Genomic DNA, 20414 nt, shown 5'->3' with positions numbered 1-20414 from the left:
TAGGCAATGGGTAACCTGGAAAGGCTGGACTCTATCTAAAGGGGTTCTGGCTCATAAAAGACTCCATAGCAAGTATAGCAAGCTGTCAGAGTTGGCAGAACCATGCTTATTCGAGCAGGGATACTTCAGAGGTGGACTGATGGTAAGGTTAATCCCTTGATGGCACCTGATAAAACTGTCACGATCACATAACTGAGAAAGCAGGCAGGAATATATGTATCAAATGGATAAAACTGAATTTCCCACTAGCCTGATTAGGATAGGGACTCAGGGTCACATTAAATTGATTTAATTAAAAGTAATTTAATCAAAATTTGATTAAAAGAAAGAAAGGTGGTACTTCCTGCATAACTGAATTTGTGAACTAAGTCATAACCCACAGCAAACCTTTTGTAGGTATTCACTGAGGCCCAGCCCTAGACCCTTTTCACCTCCCTATTTTTATCTTCTTTCAAGATCATCTAATCCTTTCTCATTTTTATCCCAGAATTTCCTCTGAGTTAAACTCTGAAGTAGCCAACTACCTATTTGTATCTGCATATGCTATGTCAGAGACATCTCAAAATTACCATCTTCCCCTTACCTATAATACCCCTACTTGTTCCTCCTAATTCTCTACTGGGGGTCAGCAAACTATGAACTGTGGGCTAAGTTTGTCCCCCACCTGTCTTTGTAACTAAAGTTTCGTTGGAACATATATGCCAACTCAGTTTTGTATTGTATATGGCTATTTTTGTGCTACAATGGCAGAAACCTTATGGCCTGCAAGGTCTAAATTATTTACCATCTGGCCTTTTATAGAAAAGATGGCTAATCCCTGCTCTTTGTTTTCTTCAAAGAACTTATTACAATTTCAGTTAGTTATTTGTTTGATTACTTGATTATTTATCTATCACACTTATAAGATGCAAGTTCCTTAAGGGGAAGAGCTCTTGCTTTTCCTCTTTTAAGTATTTTTAAAATATTTATTATTGAAATATAGTTGACATGTAATATTAGATTAGTTCCAGGTATATAACATAGTGATTCAACAATTCTATACATTACTCAGTGTTCACAATGCTAAGTGTACTCACCATCTATCCCCATATAACATTATTGTAATATTATCAACTATCCTTATGCCACACTTTTCATCTCTGTGATTTATTTATAACTGGAAATTTGTACTTCTTAATTCCCTTCACCTATTTTGCCATCCTCTCACCTCCCTTACTTTGGTTGTACAGAGGTATTTGTGAGTCTCTTTCTGTTTTTTTTATTTTTGAGATTTTATATATATATATATATATATATATATATATATATATATATATATATGAAATCATATGGTATTTGTCTCTACCTGGATTATTTCATGTAGTATAAAATGCTCCAGGTCCATCTATGTTGTTGCACGACAAGATTTCATTCATTTTATGGCTGAGTAATATTCCATTGTGTATATATACTGCATCTTCTTTACCCATTCATCTATTGATGGACACATGGGCTGCTTCCAGATCTGGACTGGTGTAAATAATGCTACCATAAACAAAGAGGTGATTTATCTTTTCAAATTAGTGTTTTATTCTCTTTGGGTAAATACCCAGTATTTGGGATTTTCCAGTAAATGGAATTACTGGGTCATATGGTAATTCTATTTTTAATTTTTCAAGGAGCCTCCATTCTGTTTTCCACAGTGGCTGCACCAGCTTGCATTCCTACCAACAACACACAAGGGTTCCTTTATCTCCACATCCTTGCTCACCAATCCTTGTTATTTCTTGTATTTTTGATGTTAGACGTACTGACAAATGTTAGGTGATATCTGATTGGGTTTTGATTTGCATTTCCCTGAATGTTGGCACCTTTTCATGAATCTGTTGGCCATATGTCTGTTTTTGGAAAAATCTCTATTCAGGTCTTCTGTCCATTTTTTAGTTGAATTATTTGGGGATTTAGTGTTGAGTTGCATAAGATCCTTACATATTTTAGATATTAATGCCTTATTAAATATATTGTTTGCATATATCTTCTCCCATTCAGTAGGTTGATGTTTTGTTGATGGTTTCTTTTATTGTGCAACAGCCTTTTATTTTGGTATAGTCCCAATAATTTAATTTTGCATTTGTTTCCCTTGCCTAAGGAGACATATCTAGGACAATGTTTCTAAGACCAATGTCAAAGAGATGACTTCCTATGTTGTCTTCTAGGACTTTTAGGTTTCGAGTGTCACATTTAAGTCTTTAATCCATTTCATGTTTATTTTTGTGTAATAGTGTAATAAAGTGGTTCAGTTTCATTCCTTTGCACGTAGCTGTCCACTTTTCCTAGCATCATTTAGTGAAGACATTGTCTTTTCACCACTGTATATTCTTGCCTACTTTGTCATAGATTATTTGGGCTCTCTATTCTGTTCCATTGACCTAGGTGTCTATTTTTGTGCCCGCACCATACTGTTTGGGGTTTTTTTGTATATTTTTTTATTGGAGTTCGATTTGCCAACATATAGCATATCACCCAGTGCTCATCCCATCAAGTGCCCCCCTCAGTGCCTGTCATCCAGTCACCCCAACCCCCACCCACCTCCCTTTCCATCACCCCTTGTTCGTTTCCCAGGGTTAGGTGTCTCTCATGTTTTGTCACTCTCTGATATTTCCCACTCATTTTCTCTCCTTTCACCTTTAATCCCTTTCACTATTGTTTATATTCCCCCCAGATGAATGAAACCATATAATGTTTGTTCTTCTCCAATTGACTTACTTCACTCAGCATAAATACCCTCCAGTTCTATCCACGTTGAAGCAAATGGAAGCACCATACCATTTTGATCACTATAACTTTGTAGTATATCTTGAAATCTGGAATTGTGATACTTCTAGCTTTTTATTTATTTTTTTTTTTTTTAAGTCTGCTTTGGCTATTCAGGGTCTTTTGTGATTCCAAACAAAATTTAAGATTATTTGTTCTAGCTCTGTGAAAAAAATATTGGTATTTTGATAGACACTGCATGAAATGTGTAGATTGCATTGGGTAGTATGGGTATTTTAATAATGTTAGTTCTTCCAATCCATGAGCATGGAATATCTTTCCATTTGTGTCTTCAATTTCCTTCATCAATGTTTTACAGTTCTTGGAGTACAGTGCTTTCACCTCCTTGGTTAAACTTATTTCTTGGTATTTTATTATTTTTGGTGCAATTATAAATAGGATTGTTTTCTTAATTTCTCTTTCTGCTACTTCATTATTAGTGTATAGAAATGTAGCAGATTTCTGTATGTTAATTTTTTATTCTCTGACCTTACTGATTTATCAGTTCTAATAGTTTTTCTGGTGGAATCTTTAGGGTTTTCTATATATATTATTTTGTCACTTGCAAATAGTCAAAGTTTTATTTCTTCCTTACCAATGTGGATGCATTTTATTTCTTTTTCTTGTCTTGCCTAGGATTTCCAATACTATGTCGAATAGAAGTGCTGAGAGTGGACATCCTTGTCTTGTTCCTGACCTTAGTGGGAAAGCTCTCAGTTTTTCACCACTGATTATGTTAGCTGTGGGTTTTTCATATGCCTTTATTATGTGAGTTATATTCCCTCTAAACCTACTTCGTTGAGAGTTTTTATCATAAATGGATATACTGGGATGCCTGGATGGCTCAGCAGTTTTAGTGCCTGCCTTCCGCCCAAGATATGATCCTGGAGTCCCAGGATCGAGTTCTACATCAGGCTCCCTGCGTGGAGCCTGTTTCGGCCACTGCCTGTGTTTCTGCCTCTCTCTCTCTCTCTCTCTCTCTCTGTGTGTGTATCTCATGAATAAATAAATAAAAATCTAAATCTTTAAAAAAATAAAAATAAATGGATATACTTTGTCAAATGTTTTTTCTTTATCTATTAAGATGATCATATGGTTTTTAATCCTTTTTATTGTTAATGTGATATATCACATTGATTTGCAAATATTAAACCACTCTTACATCCTGGAATAAATTCCATTTGATGGTGGTGAGTGATTTTTTTAATGTATTGTTGGATTCAGTTTGCTAATGTTTTGTAAAAAATTTCTGCATCTATGTTCATCAGAGATATTGGCCTATAGTCTTCTTTCTTTTGTAGTGTCTTTATCTAGTTTTGGTATTAGGGTAATGCTGGCCTCACAGAATGAATGGAAGATTTCTTTCCTTTTCTATATTTTGAGATAGTTTGAGAATAGGTATTAACTCTTCTTTATTGTCCAGTAGAATCCATCTGGCCCTGCGTTTTTGTTTGTTGGTTGGTTTGGTTTTTATTGCTGATTCAATTTCATTGCTAGTAATTAATCTGTTCAAATTTTCTATTTCTTCCTGATTCAGTTTTGGAAGGTGATATGTTTCTAGGAATCTATCCATTTCTTCTAGGTTGTCCAATTTGTTGGCATAAATTCTTCATAATATTTTCTTATAATCCTTTGTATTTCTGTGGTGTCAGTTGTTACTTCCCTTCTTCTCCTCTGATTTTATGAGTCCTCTGTCTTTCTCTTCCTCTCTCTCCCCCCCACTCTTGTTCTTGCTCTCTCTCTTCTTTTTTTTTTTTTTTTATGAGTCTGTCTAAATGTTTATCAATTTTACTTACCTTTTCAAAGAACCAGCTCCTGGTTTCATTGATCTATTCTACTGTTTCTTTTGAGGTACTTTGAACAGTACATTTCTAGATATCAATAAATAATCATTGAATGATTCAATGAATAAATCAATGCCTTTCCTTTTCATCTCTTATTAAAAAAATATATTCTTCTTCCTTCATGTTCCAGTACTTTGTGCATTATAAATGTTCAATAAATACTTTTCATGAAGCCATAATGAAATCCCTTATTTTTCCACTTCCTTTGATGCTTTAAAGGATCAGGATTATGATTGCCTTAGATGATAAGGCTTTTTTCTGAGACATGTTACCAACAGAGGTTATATCTGGGAGACAGTGATGTTGAATGAGGATTTATAAATGAGTCTCCACCTTCAACATTCATCAGCCATAAGAAGAGGATACTGAAAAGCTGCTTTGAAAAAGATCTCCTTAATATGAAATTGACTGGAGCTGCCTGAGCTATGAATCCCTGCAAGGTTTTTGTCTCTGCCATGAGCATTTAGAATGTGTTTTTGCCTTAACTTCCATGTCAGATCTCTCCATGGTAACGCTGGAATGTTTGCTATTTTAAGAAATATGCTCACTGCATGCAATGCTATTTACATTAGGTTCCAAACAAGGCATAAATGCAATGGCTTGAGTGTGTGCTGATTTGTGTGGGCAAGAAGGTCTTGATTACTTAATCTCTCTCACCCTAATTCTGTTGTCCTGTTTCATTTTTTAAGGCAACCACAGTGAAATTACATGTTAATAAATATTCTACCAGGGAAAAACTGGAGAATAGAAAAATGAAATAAAACAAGAATTCTTCCAGACTTTCCTTTGCAAGTATATCATTTTCCCATGCCTTTTACACCTTCTAGGTCTGGTTTCATTTAAAAGGTTCTTTGAAATAAAGTTCTACTATCCTGTAGAAGAGAATATTATCAATAACTAGAACTATCACCAGCTTTTCAGAGTGCAGGTCTTTCATCTGCAAATTTGTGAATACACTCACAGAAGAGAAAAATGCTTTGTAAACTTCACTTTATTAGATTCTTTTTACTAAAAAAGATGTGGACATGTTGCTTCGCCATGGCAGCTATATCAAAAAGCTCCTGAGTACTCTGATCACAACAATATATTCTCAGTCTGAATGGACACAGGATTGGAGTGATGTCAACTGGTGGCATGTCAAGTTTATGGCTTTTGTTGTTGTTGTTTTATGGAGGCAATTATATGACAGAAGTTCCAAGTATTGTGTAAGTACAGCTAAAATGAATGCTGTACAATATTTTGGTGGAATGGAAAAGGAAAACAGCTTGAGGAATAGTAAAATCAACTAAATCAAATAATCTTGATCAAAACAGTCTGTCTTATTTAAGGGATAGAAGGCTTTGAACTGAAACCTCCTGTACCTAGAGATTATACCCAGTCTAGACTTTCAGACTGAGATCACATGAGAAGTCCTGATCTATGGGAAATGGAACAAGAGGAGCGTTTTCACTTGGACAACTCAAACCTACACGTGTAAGGCGTGTGGTATTCTCAGTTGTGAGGGGTCAGGGAAGGTAGAGGAAAGGAATCAGTTACCAGAACTCTAGGGATGGCTTTGCTGGAGATGAGGGAATTCTTAGACCTCTGCAGACCAGGCCCAGAGCTTAGAAAAGGAACTTGTGCCTTCCACATTGTGGGGGTGTGACTTCTGTGGTAAGAGGTGGCATGGCAGACAAAAGTTGAGGATAATACAGTGGGAATAAGATGCTGCTACTATTGGCAGACAAGGATGATGCCCACAGCAAAGGCTACAGGTGTCACAGCAAGAGTTGCCACACACATGACTAGACAGAGGGGAGAGACAAAGTATTTTCTTTCTTTTTTTTTTTTTTTTTAAAGATTTTATTTATTGGGATCCCTGGGTGGCACAGCGGTTTGGCGCCTGCCTTTGGCCCAGGGCACGATCCTGGAGACCCAGGATCGAATCCCACATCAGGCTCCCGGTGCATGGAGCCTGCTTCTCCCTCTGCCTATGTCTCTGCCTCTCTCTCTCTCTCTCTCTCTCTCTCTCTCTCTGTGACTATCATAAATAAATAAAATTAAAAAAAAAAGATTTTATTTATTTATTCATGAGAGACACACACAGAGAGAGAGAGAGAGAGGCAGAGACACTGGCAGAGGGAGAAGCAGGCTCCATGCAGGGGGCCCAATGTGGGACTCCATCCCTGGACCCCAGAATCAGGCCCTGGCCCAAAGGCAGTCGCTAAACCGCTAAGCCACCCAGGGACCCCTGACAAAGTACTTTCTAATTGGTTTTATAATGTCCTTTGCCCCTATCTAATTCAAGAATGGATTAGATGAAGCAGTTAATAGCTGTGTCAAACCATGATTTGCTATCTCACGAGAGGATGGCAATTATCTGCTTAGTCAATCCTCAGTTTAATCAATCTCCAGGATTGCCTTTCTAAAATGCAAATCATATGATTTTATTCCCTTTGCTTAACTTTTTTTTTTTTAATTCTCTGTTGCCTATAACATGAATTCCTTAGCTTGATACTTAAGGGATGTCCCAGTTATGTATTACATCATTCTCTAACACTTAGCATATATTTGGTAATACCAATTTCTCCCAGGTACTCACCTTTTTAAGGCCTAGATCAAGAGAAACTTCCAGGTGAGGCTTTCTTTGACTTATTTTTTTTAAAGATTTTATTTATTTATTCATGAGAGACAGAGAGAGAGAGAGAGAGAGAGAGAGAGGCAGAGACATAGGCAGAGGGAGAAGCAGGCTCCATGCAAGGAGCCTAACGTGGAACTCGATCCCGGGACTCCAGGATCACGCCCTGAGCTGAAGGCAGGCACCAAATCGCTGAGCCACCCAGGGATCCCCTTTCTGTGACTTTCAAAGGTAGAGTTAATCCCTGTCATCTGTGGGTTCCTTTAGCACTATTCATATATTTCTGTCTCTTCATTTATTATCTTGTATTTTAGTTCTTTGTTTACATGCCAATCTCTTATGGAACTATAAACTCTTTGGAAGCTAAAACCTCCAGACCAGTGGTTCTTACTGAGCAACTTCACCATCTCCTAAAGTGTATTTTGCAAATTCATGGAGTGTTTCTTGTTTTTATTGTCACCATAATGATGAGTGGGGCAATGGGTGCTACATAACTTGGAATGGGTAGGGCAAAGCACTGCCCCGAATTTTGAACAACATATCTATCCAGCTATCTATCTATTGATCGATCAATCTGATTCCAGTTTATATGAAATGCATAAAACAAGCAACTTCATTAAGGCAGAGAGTAGAAAAGATGTTTTCAGGAACTGGGGAAGGGAAGAATTATTATTTCATAGGTAATTTCAATGAAAAATTCTAGAAATTTTGGTTCATTGATCTTCTGAGAGCTGGTTTTGAATTTTATCTATAGATATTTTTTGACCAATGACACACATGTACATTTGTGATACTAGCTCTTCAGAATAGCAGTGGTGAATATGGTTGTGAAGCCACATAAATCTGTCTGACCTCACCACTTACTGTCTTAACATCTTGGGTTAAATCATTTAATCTCACTGTTTGGTTTTGCTACTTGCCAAGGGATCCTTATCCTACTTACTTCACAGTAATGATAGTAGGAAATGAGAGTTGGAAAAAACTGCATATTCAGTCCTCCACCTGGTGCTTGGAGTAGAATCAGGACTCAAAAATGAGTCCTTCCTCCCTCCCATTCCTCTTTGCATCCACTGGCTAGCAGAATCACTCTGTTTCATGGACACTCCATAAAAGCTGGGTCTTGGGATCCCTGGGTGGCGCAGCGGTTTAGCGCCTGCCTTTGGCCCAGGGCGCGATCCTGGAGACCCGGGATTGAATCCCACGTCGGGCTCCCGGTGCATGGAGCCTGCTTCTCCCTCTGTCTATGTCTCTGCCTCTCTCTCTCTCTGTGTGTGACTATCATAAATAAATAAAAAATTAAAAAAAAATAAAAGCTGGGTCTTCAGCTGGTTCAATATTATACCAGTAGACCAGTGACATTATTTCTACGGTCTCATGACTATTTATTTATTTATTTATTTATTTATTTATTTATTTATTTAAAGTCATGTGCTTTTTATTAGAACCACATGCCAGCAATTGCAGAGGGTCAGTGACAGAAGACTTCTTTCTGTGGCATACTCCCTGGAAAATTCATCACTTCTTTGTTTTTTCCCCAGCTTTTAATTATGTATAATATATATATTTACTTAGGATCCATGCCCAGTGTGTAGCCTAATATAAGGCCTGAACTCACAATCCTGAGATTAAGACCTGAGCTGGGATTAAGAGACAGATGTTTAACCAACTGAGCCATCCATGCACCCCTGTAATTGATATTTCAATAAACATTTTGTATCTCATTATAACATTGTGTAATTTAAAGGTGTACAGCACATTGACTTATATATTACAATATAGATTATCACCAGAGTGTTAACATCTCTATTACATCACATAATTACCATTTCTTTCTTTGTGGTGAGAATATTTAAAATCTACTCTCTTAATAACTTTCAAGTATATGGTAGGGTATTCTTATTTACAATTGCAATGTTATACATTAGATTGCTGGGACGTATTTATCTTATAACTGGAATTTTATACTCTTTGACCAACATCTCCCCATCCTCACCTCCCCAAGCCTCTAGTAACCATCATTCTTCTTTGTACCTATGGGTTAGGCTTTTTTAGATTCCACATATAAGTGATATTGTACAGTAGTTGTCATGACTATTTTTTTATAATATTTTTACTTGTGGGTGCCTGGGTGGCTCAGTTGGTTAAGCTTCTGACTTCAGCTCAGGTCTCAGGGTCCGGGAACAAGTCCCATGTAGATGCCTGCATCATGCTCCATGCTCAGCAGGGTGTCTGCTTCTCCCTCTCCCTTGACTCCTCCCTTGACCCTTCTCCTTCTCCCTTGACCCTTCCCTTCTTGCTCTAACTTCTCTCTCTCAAATAAATTTAAAAAATCTTCAAAAAATATTTTTTCACCTGTAGGGATGTCTGGGTGGCTCAGTGGGTTGAGTGTCTGACTCTTCATTTTGGCTCAGGTCATGATCTCAGGGTTGTGAGATCGAGCCCTGTAACCTGCTTGTGCTGCACATGGAGCCTGCTTAAGAGTCCCTCTCCCGGATAGCCTGGTGGCTCAGCAATTTAGTGCCACCTTCGGCCCAGGGTGTGGTCCTGGGGACCCAGGATCAAGTCATGGGTCAGGCTCCCTGCATGGGGCCTGCTTCTCCCTCTGTGTCTCTGCCTCTCTCTCTTTCTGTGTCTCTCATGAATAAATAAATTTTAAAAATCTTAAAAAAAAAAAAGAGTCCCTCTCCCTCTCTTCCTCTGCCCCTCCCTCCCACCTCTGCCTGCACACTTGCACATGCACACACATATGACCATGCATTTTCTCTCTTAAAAAATTTTTTTCACTTGCAATAAAGTTATGTTGCTTTCCATTACCAACATGTTCCTATTATGATTGTAGTAATAACAGTATTATTAGTAACTCTGTAGGATTAAAATGTGAAGTTTTGTTTTGTGCTTTCATTTCTGAATGATTTATTTTTTATTATTACTTATTTTTTTTTCTGAATGGCTTTTTATATGTTCCATGGAGCACTGGTGAGGTAATACAACTTTATATAATCACCTGAACCTAGAACTGAATTCTGATATCTATAAATATATGCGCACACACAGTGTTAATACACAATGAGTTTTCCATGAATTGAACTGCTATGAAAATTAAGAAAGGGTTGATTTTTGGGTTTTTTGGGGAAATTTATCAAGTTTTTTACCTTGGCATTGTCATTCTCATTTACTCATTCCTCTTGCCATTTTTGAATTGCCAATATAACATGACTATATCAGGCTACATTTGAAGCTATGACATTCACTTGATTTGACATACAGATATGAGCACCTATTTCTTTATGTCTTCTAATATAATTGTGCTCATGAATTTATATATTAAAATTAACATTATTTTATTATAAATTATTCTTGTTATTTTTATATGTTAGTATACTTCATAGAGTTGTTTTGAGGGTTAAGTTAATTTGAGTTAATATATAAGTTGGATAGAGCAGCTCCTGGTACAGAGAAAATGCTACAATATGTGCTGAAGTATTACTATTAAAAAGTTGTTGAATATTCATTGATAAATATTTTTAAATTGTACTTAGAATATATATTTAAGAAATTCTATGAATCAATTTCTAGGTTTTATAATAATCTGAACCTTTTGAGTGTAACTAAATGTTCCCAAGATGTTATAGAAAGTGCTTCAATATTTCTTTTTGTCTAGGAGATTAAAGTTGAGATATAATTCTCATTATGAGTTGACACTGTATTGTGGACAGCAATAACAGAAATTGCTAACTTTGAGTTTAGTCTTTGCCTATAAAATAGTCTTTCTAAAAAGAGACAAACTAAAAATCATACTTAAATACATAGAACAAACTTGCCATAGGGGAGGTGGGTGGGGGTATGGGTGAAACAGATAAAGGAGAATAGAAGTGCACTCATCTCGATGAGCGCCGAAAAATGTATAGAATTATTGAATTATCATTTTGTACTACTGAAACTAAGATAACACTGTATGGTGCTTATACTTGAATTTTAAAAAGTTCTTCAGAAACGTTTCATATATTTCAGTATTTATCTTGTAAAAAGTCTAGGAACTTTATTTTTCCTCTCCTTTCTGCCAAAGTACATGTATACACATCATTTCCTGAATTGGTTAATCAGAGCTTTCTAACCAAAATAGAGCCACAGTCCAAGAAGTTTACAAGTATAGCCAAAATAGTGATTTCTTCTGCCTCATTGTGGCCCAAGTACCCAAGCTGACCACCTCCAAGAAAGAAGCTCCATCCATTTGCCACTGTACCTTACAAATATAATCAGTTTCTATTTGTGCCATGGAACAGGAAAGACTGGAAAGCACTGCTTCAAACTAATTCTTCTCACTGTTCCTTTTATACTGATTCCAACCTCTACATATGTGAATCAATAAATTAAATGTCACAGTCTGCTTTATCACTGGTCTAAGACCTATAAGAGTATCCAATAATTGTTGATGCTGCTTCGGCACAGATATATTCTAGGGTTCTTTTAGGAAATATCTTTTTAGAAAATTAAAAGTTGAACAGAAGAGGAGAGTTTCCTCTGAGGTAAACTTCCAAGGGCAACAATATAGATAATATAATTATTTTTACCACAGTAAGAGTTCTTCAATATTAAAACTATATTAGGCACACCTGAAACTAATATAACACTCTTTGTTAATGATATTGGAATTAAAATGATAAAAAAATAAAAGCAAAATTGACTGAGGAAAAAATCCACATTAAACATTCTATATAGTTTTAATCACTCAGGGTGGTGGGCAAAATTCAAATGGCCCCAGTGATTCTCACCCCCTGGTAGTCCCCACATCTTTGTGTAATCCCTTCCTCTTGAGTGTGGGCAAGACCTGCAACTTGTTTCTAAGGGACAGAACACAGCAAAGATGATATGTATGGTATGTTACATGGCAAAAGTGAATGGATATTGCACATACAGTTAAGGTCCCCATTCAGTTGATCTTCAGTTAGCCAAAAGGGTTATAAGCCTCTTAAAAGAGTATGTAGAGGTAGAGAAGCAACAGACCCCCTCTTTCTCTCCACTGCTGGCTATGAAGAAGCAAGCTGCCACAACTTCTACAGCCACCCAGAAATAAATTCTTCCAGCAGCCTTCCCTGAGTGAAACTCCAGATGAGAAAGCAGCCTAACACCTTGGTTTCAGACTTCTGAGGCAATCTGAAGAGAACTCAGCTAAGCCATGCCTGGACTCCTGACACACTGTGGGATGATGAATGTATCTTGTTTTAAGCCACTAAATTTGTAGTAACTTGTTATACAGCAATAGATAGCCAACACAGAGGCAACCAGTTCAGGAAGCACTGCCCACACCTCACCTGTATTTCCATGCTCATTGGTTCCTCCAACAGATGGAGCAGTTGTTGTTTCTCTTGAGACAGCTGTTCTACAAGCTTCTCCTGGGAAGCCAGGCTTTGATGAAGTTCTTCAATTCTTCTGGAGCAAAGAAAAAGTAAGAACAATATTTACGGTCATGATACTATTATTGCCTTTATTTTTCAGCCCACTCCAAAGACAGCATGATCCAGTCCAGTTGGCTTTTACCTTTTTGATTCACTGAACTCTGATACTTATTTCAGAGACCCATGTATTCTCTGCCCTAGCCCCTACTATGTACACAAATGACTTTCTGCTTACATTTTCACCAGGTTTAAGGACCTCCTGAAACTGACTCATGGATCTATAGACCGTACATATGTAACTCTTGGAATATGGACTCAGAAGCTGTGTTTCTGGTTGCTATTGTTCCACTCAAAAAACAATTTCTGGATAACCATGATGTAAACTCAACACACCCTACTAAATACCTGGTAATATAAAATTGAAAACACACAATCTCTGCTCTGTAGAAACTTTTTCTTATAAAATTTATTTATTATTTTAGAGAGAGTGGGAGGGAGGGGTAGAGAAAGAGGGAGAGAGAGTCTCAAGCAGACTCCCAGCTGAGCACAGAGCCTGATGTGAGGATCAATCCCACAGCCCTGAGAGCATAACCTGAGATCAAGAATTGGACACTCAACCGATGATACACCCAGGCACCCCTTGGCTCTGCAGAAACTTAAATTGTTTTGGTGTATTTGTGGAGTGGGGAGACAGAGCTACAAAAAAATATATAACAGGAATAACAGGAAGAGAATGTAAGGAGTCTACCATGACAAGGTTATCTCCTGTATAATACTACACTGAGTGCTGCCATGGAACTATAGGAAGAAAGATAAAGGGAGTCATTGAGCCTAGAGCAGTCTGGGGGAAGTTTAGGAGAAGAGATTTGGAAAACTGGACTGTTTTCCAGGTATACAGGGAGGATCTTGAACAAAGGAATGAAGCATAAAGATACAAGATATTTTGGGGGAAGAGTCACTGGAACAAAGGCTGGCAAGAAAGGTGATGGTGAGAGAAAAGGCTAGAAATTCAGACTAGGATTTAGGTTATCAGACTGCATGCCGTGTTGAAGTATACAAACCACAGGTTCAAATCAATAGCTATTCCTCATCTGTTATATGCAAGGTACATCTTGCTGTTTCTCTTAGAGTACCAGAGATATATGTCCTTGGAAAACATGCTGGTACTAAATGAAATGTTTCCAATTGTCATTATTCCTGTGTAGGCATGTAAGACAATGATAGTACTTTGGGAGGAAAATAGTTGGGAGAGGGATCCCTGGGTGGCGCAGTGGTTTAGTACCTGCCTTTGGCTCAGGGCTCGATCCTGGAGACCCGGGATCGGGCTCCCGGTGCATGGAGCCTGCTTCTCCCTCTGCCTATGTCTCTGCCTCTCTCTCTCTCTCTCTCTCTCTCTCTCTCTCTGTGTGTGGTGTGACTATCGTAAATAAATAAAAATTAAAAAAAAAAAAAGTTGGTAGAAAGGTGAGGGGTACCAGAAAGTCAAATAGGAAGCACAGAGACAAGTTATAAATTAATTTATAAAGTTTAAATAAACCATAAATTTAAATTAATTATACATTATTTATAAATTATAAACTAATTGAGGCTATGAGAATCAGCTAAGATATGCAGATGAGAAAGAACTTTAAAAATTTAAAAGATGGGGCACCTGGGTGACTCACTGTTTGAGCATCTGCCTTCGGCTCAGGTCGTGATCCCGGGGTCCTGGGATGGAGTCCCACATCAGGCTTCCCACAGGGAGCCTGCTTCTTCTCCTGCCTATATATCTGCCTCTCTCTGTGTGTGTCTCTCATGAATAAATAAATAAAATCTTTAAAAAAAATTAAAAAACATCATGCAAATGCAAGCTGTAATAGTGATTAGGATGGTGAGGGGCACCTGGGTGGCTCAGTCAGTTAAGTGTCCAACTCTTGATTTTGGCCCAGGTCATGATCTCAGGGGTGAAATCGAGCCCTATGTCAGGGTCTAGGCTGGGTGTGGAGCCTGCTTAGGATTCTCTCTCTCCCTCTCCCTCCTCCTCTTACCCGCCCCTTCCCCCGCTCATGTTCTCTCTCTCTCAAAAAAAAAGTAATTATGATGATGAATGTGGATCCCCTATCAAGTTCCTCATGGTATCTGTGCTAGAACATTTCTTTTTTCCAAGCCTCCAACCTTGCTTTTCCCTTTGACCCTCAGTCTCTATAGATAATCTATTCTTCTACTTTACAAAGTTGGTAAGGCCATGTGATACAAACTCCCTAACTTATTGGTCACGTGCACATATGTTTTCTTTTGTTTGTTTAACAAGTGTTTATTGGGATATGGACAAGAGTCTCAGGGAGTCTAGGACGGAAGGTCTGAAAGCAAATACAATGCCACACTGAGAACAGCTGTGTATATAAAACAAGGCAATGACATAAAGATTAATTCTGTTGTCACAAAAGCACTCACAGAAGTGACAACTAATGCCTAAGTAAGTTTTGAAGAATGAATAGGAGTTCATAAGGATGGAAAAAGACAACAGATGTTTCCCACAGAAGGAAGAGTATGAACAAAATCCAGGACACCTGACATAACATCATTTGCTTCTGGAGGCAATGTGTGGATTTAGGGTTTAGATTCCTGCAATGCCTGTGACCATGTTACACAACTCTCTAAATGCCAGTTGCTTCAATTATAAAGTATAATAATCCCTACCTCTGGAGTTATTAGGAGAATTAACATTCTAGTACTCAATTTAGCTGTATAGTAAGAGTGCAACAAACTTTAGTCATCATTATTATTACTAATCCTGCATCAGTGAAGTGTGAAGGGATCATGGTAGGGACGAGTCTGGGAGAAATCAGGGGTCAGATCATAAAAGGCTTTGATGGCTATGCTAAGGAGAATGGATCTTACCTCCTGAAGGTGTTGGAGGGCATTTTCTTTTAAATTTTTAAAGATTTATTTATTTATTTATTTATTTGAGAGAGAGTGTGTGTGCATGGGGGGAGGAGCTGAGGGATAGAATCTTCAGGTGGACTCCCCACTGAGTGCAAAGCCTGACATGGGGCTCATTCTCATGATCCATGAGATCATGACCTGGGTCAAAACCAACAGTTGGACACTTAACCAACTGAGCCACCCAGGTGCCCCTGGAGAGCATTTTAAATGACTCTGCTATGTCATGATCAGATTTGTGTCTCAAAAAGACCAGATTACTCATTGTGGGTACATTGTGTGTTTTTTTGCCTATTCAGTTAAAAACCACTAAAGGCTTTTTATGCCACCATAGTACCATGCATCTAAGACCCTAAATTATGTAGGCTGATATTATTGAATTTTCCATTTCAAAACTTCTCTGAATTGTTAGATTGCAATAAAATAGAGAGTGACAGGACTGGAAGTAAAGAAATAATTAGGGAGTTGCTGCATTAACCTAGACAGGGGTGACCTCAACAATTGCCCAATTACCTTTAGAAGAAAATTCAAGTTCCTTTTGGCATTCAGAGCCAGCACAATCAGACCTTATTCCCACTGCAGCTTGCCTCTCACTAGCTCTTCCCAGACCTAATTGCATACAACTATTTGCTGCTCTAGTTCCATACAACTATTTGCTGGTCTTGAAATATGCCCTTGCATCTGTCTCCCTTGCAGTTTCTCCATCTGCACAGAAATTTTCCCTTTCCCACCCATATCCTACACTATTTCTTTGAACTCCTATTCACTCTTCAAAACCAAGCTCAGATTTCAACTCCTACAGGGAACTTTCAATGGCACCTTGCTGTTTTAGTCTGGAAACTTGGAGAACAGGCAAAAGACAAATGATGAATAGAGCACTAGAGGCACCTACTTGTCCCGCTGGGCCAGGGCCTCAGTGTATTGGTCAGGATTGACCTGGTCCATTGGTACCTCTTCCCTGTCATTGGCAACTCCCTTCAGTTTCTCTGAGAGCTCCAGGTTACATTCTTTCTCAGCTTCCACCAGAGCTGCCATCCGTGCAGCCTCATTCTTTGCTAGCCTGGATTCCTGCAAAAAAGAACAAAAACAGAGAGGCTGCAAAGTCCCACCTAGGTTAGGAGCCCAAGGCTGTGGACACTTGAGTTTGGGAAGGAAAGTAGAGAGAAAAAAGGTGAATGTCAGGAGGCAGAGCAGTAGGGAAATAGATAAATTGGGACCTGTAGCCATGGATCTCTGGAAGTCCTACTCACCTCCTGCAGAAGCTGGATCTTATTCTCCAGGAGCTCGTAAACATGCTCCGTCTCCTGCTGTCTCTCTTCAAACTGACGCCGGAGCTCAGCTTCATTATGGCTGTTGAGATTCTCCACATCAGCCCTAAAACCACAAAGCATTTGCCAGTCAGAGCTAGTCATATAGCAAAAGGACCCAGTAAGGTAGTTTCAATAATTCAGAGTCACACTGATGAGAAGAAAAATGAAGCATTTTCCCCTCTGCAATTATTTGTGGAACTGTTCTTTCCAAACTTCTCAGATAATTTTTCAGGAACTCTAATTTTTTTGTTGCTTGTCAATCAGAATATACCTGACTTCCTAGAGGCTTCATTTTTGCTATTGCTTCAAGAGGAGAATCTTTATTTCTTTTATTTATTTTTTATTGGTGTTCAATTTGCCAACATACAGAATAACACCCAGTGCTCATCCCATCAAGTGCCCCCCTCAGTGCTCGTCACCCAGTCACGCCACCCCCCGGCCACTTCCCTTTCTACCACCCCTAGTTCGTTTCCCAGAGTTAGGAGTCTCTCATGTTCTGTCTAAGAGGAGAATCTTCCATTTGGGAGGTGGACAGTCATCAAACAGTTCAGAATTCAACATCCATGTTCATCTATCTCTGGTTTCTTCCATTTAGACTGTTCTCCCAGAGCACTTTGTTAATTCCCTGCCTTTCTTGCTATTTGAATTTAAAGTGTTCCATTTAGGGTGCTGGGACAGAATATCCATTTGGACAGCCACAGAAATGTTCTCCTCTTTTAGAGCTAATAACCCATAGGCTGTTCTGAATCTGAGCTATCCAGTTTTCCCATGTTCCTATGCAGAGAACAGACATTTAATCTATGAAGCTCATGGTTCTGGCCCAGCTTTGCTTCTCTGATGTCCTTAGGAATGAATGTCCAGGCACTAACATGAAGCGGGTAAGGTATCACCAGCTTATTTATAGCTAACAACAGCTGCCCTTGGATGTCTGAGGATTAACAATTCGTAGGCAATATCAGGTGCTGAATGATCTTAATTCCGGTTTGGTTTTATTCCTGTTTTAAGCCATTTGTTGACAACCATGGACTATCTTCTTGTTCTCAAGGCAGAGAACAGTATTAAGCATTCATAGATTCATGACAAATCAAAACTGCTCTATCCAAGCCCAAGTACTTTAATATTTGACCCATACGGTTGTTCCTATGAAGACCAAAGGAGGCTTTCCCAAAGATTATGGATTCTTTGGTTGATAATGAACACTACTCAGCACCATCTCAGAGGCTATATTTATCTTGAGTTCCCATGTCATTATACAGATTGGGAGGATAGGCAGAGGATCTTGGTTGTACAAGGGACACAACTCAAGAAAATAACCCAAGACTTGTAAATACACAGACCTCAGGAATCATCAACTTTGACTTTGACTTCATATTCCTTGACAAATGCAACAGACAAAAGTTAACTACAATATCTTGAGAATGGAAGTTATACATTTTCTAAGTAACTTGGCAAGGAATGCCTGATTTAATGGGCTACAGCTGTTGTAAAAGGGCCTTGAACTTGATGCCAAAAGATGTGGGCTCTGACACTCATTTGAGAAGACTTTAACGGACCTTAGTTTTCTCATTTCTAAAAATGGTATAATGCCACCTAGTTAAAAGTTGAACTGACATAAAACATTTTTTAAAAGCATCACACGAATCTCAAAATTTATTTCTCAATCTTTCTAAGTTTTCCTAAAGTCTATTAGCTCATTTAGTGACTTAGTAAGTCCTTAGTAATACCAGCATCATGTGTAAAATTAAGTCTGATCTTGCTGGACTGTCATTCTAAATATCAAGAAATACTGTAGAGACAGAAAGAAAGCCAGATCAGATTGAATGTATACTGATCCCGGGATAAAATCTAAAAAGTATTTTTAATAGCTACTTTATCAATACTTGTCATTGAAAACTAAGGGGTTTGTAATTATAGAAACTATAAATTAAAAAAATAACTATTGGGGATGGCAGGATGACTCAGTGGTTGAGCATCTGCCTTAGGCTCAGAGTGTGATCCTGGAGTCCCAGGATCGAGTTCCGCATGGGGCTCCCCGCAGGGAGCCTGCTTCTCCCTCTGCCTATGTCTCTGCCTCTCTCTCTTTCTCTCTGTGTCTCTCATGAATAAATAAATAAAACATTCTTTTTAAAAAGTAACTATTTTAACACTACAAACATATATAAAGAAAAACAGAAACAAGTCTTCTGCCCACCAAAAACCCTAATCTCACTTCTGTGATACAAGTAATGTTAAAGAGTTTGGCATATAACCCTCCAGTTTTTGTCTATGCATAATCAAGCAAACATATAGACACAGAAGGGACTGTTTGTCTTTACACAAAGGGGCTTATATCATAAATACCACCTTGCACATTTCCCCCTTGCCCAGTCTATCAGGGACTTCCCAGCAAAATAATAATATAGAGCTAACTCATTCTTGTAAATGCATAATACTCCACAATATGGTTACATCAAAATGTTTTCAACCATTGCCCTGTTGATGGATACCTATTTCTAGTTTTTTCGCCATTATAAACAATGAGGTAGTAAACACCCTTCTGTATTTATTTTTTCATATTCGTGCTCTTCTTTTTTTTTTTTTTAATTTAATCATGAGAGACACACAGAAAGAGGCAGAGATATAGGCAGAAGGAGAAGCAGGTTCCCTGCGGGGAGCCTGATGTGGGACTGGATCCCAGGACCCTGGGATCATGACATGAGCCAAAGGCAGAGGCTTAACCACTCAGCCACCCAGGTGCCCCACCTACACTCTTATTTCTAAAGGACAGATTCCTTCTAGAGATTATTTGGTCAAAGGAAATGTGCATTTTTCACTTTGGTAGGTAGTGCCACAAACCAAAAATGTGGCCACAATTCAAACTCTCATCTACAGTGTATGAGAGTGCCCATTTCCCCCTAAATCTTTGTCAGCCATTGATGTTATTAGCAGATTGTTGAATAGGGAGTTTATAATCTTGGGCCCAGTGAATTTCCAATCTACCTCAGGCCTGTCGGATTTAATAACAGTGAGAGCCAAAGGAAAGGAAAGCACATTGTTTCACTTCTTCAACTGGCCATTTTATTCACATGCCAGAGTTAGGGTGAAGGAATTAGGTCCCAATTCTAAAGCTCTGAGATTAATAAACCAGACTCTGAAAAGAACCAAGACCTCAACCGGTTCAAACAGCAACTCACCACGTTTTATCTAGATGCTGTTTCTTGTCCTGGAGTTCCCGTTTCAGGCTCTCTACTTCAACCTTCAGCTCGATGTTCTGAAAAGCACAGAGGCATTGATCATTATCAACTGTCACAGACCCTCTATCATGGAACCAGGTTCCTTTGGTTTTGCCTTAGTCCACAGCTTCTCATCTTATCCCAGTTCTCTTCATGACCCATGACATAAATGAGATTCAGATGGGTCAGTAATTCGGTCAAGGATAAATGGACTATACAGTTTCGAGATTTCCCCAGAGCTACTTATCTGTTTTTCCAAGCCATTCATTATTGCCCCTGGATGATGAACACCACCAAAGCCTATTTGTTTTCTAAACCAT

At 38.4% G+C, this 20414-nt stretch overlaps 1 protein-coding gene across 45 annotated transcripts in view; it reads right to left on the bottom strand.

The window, feature by feature from the left end:
- The window catches only part of LOC112912050 (myomegalin-like), a 224455-nt gene that overhangs the window by 91274 nt on the left and 112767 nt on the right, over positions 1-20414 (bottom strand). For 30 of the 45 annotated variants that reach the window (XR_012003055.1, XR_012003056.1, XM_072766729.1 and 27 more), the window contains exons 5-8: positions 20056-20132; positions 16823-16946; positions 16465-16640; positions 12567-12684 (exon numbers count right to left, since the gene is read on the bottom strand). Coding sequence is in view for 43 of the 45 variants with exons in the window: in XM_072766729.1 (XP_072622830.1) it covers positions 12567-12684; positions 16465-16640; positions 16823-16946; positions 20056-20132 (495 nt within the window). In the remaining 2 variants the exon portion in view is untranslated. The remainder of the gene's footprint in view (positions 1-12566; positions 12685-16464; positions 16641-16822; positions 16947-20055; positions 20133-20414) is intronic. The other 15 variants (XM_072766730.1, XM_072766728.1, XM_072766738.1 and 12 more) reach the window with 1 other exon arrangement.

Source organism: Vulpes vulpes, chromosome 8 (genome assembly GCF_048418805.1).
Source record: "Vulpes vulpes isolate BD-2025 chromosome 8, VulVul3, whole genome shotgun sequence".
NCBI classification, from domain to species: domain Eukaryota; kingdom Metazoa; phylum Chordata; class Mammalia; order Carnivora; family Canidae; genus Vulpes; species Vulpes vulpes.
The sequence above is the reverse complement of the archived record's forward strand: the minus strand, read 5'-3'. Positions and strand labels throughout refer to the sequence as shown.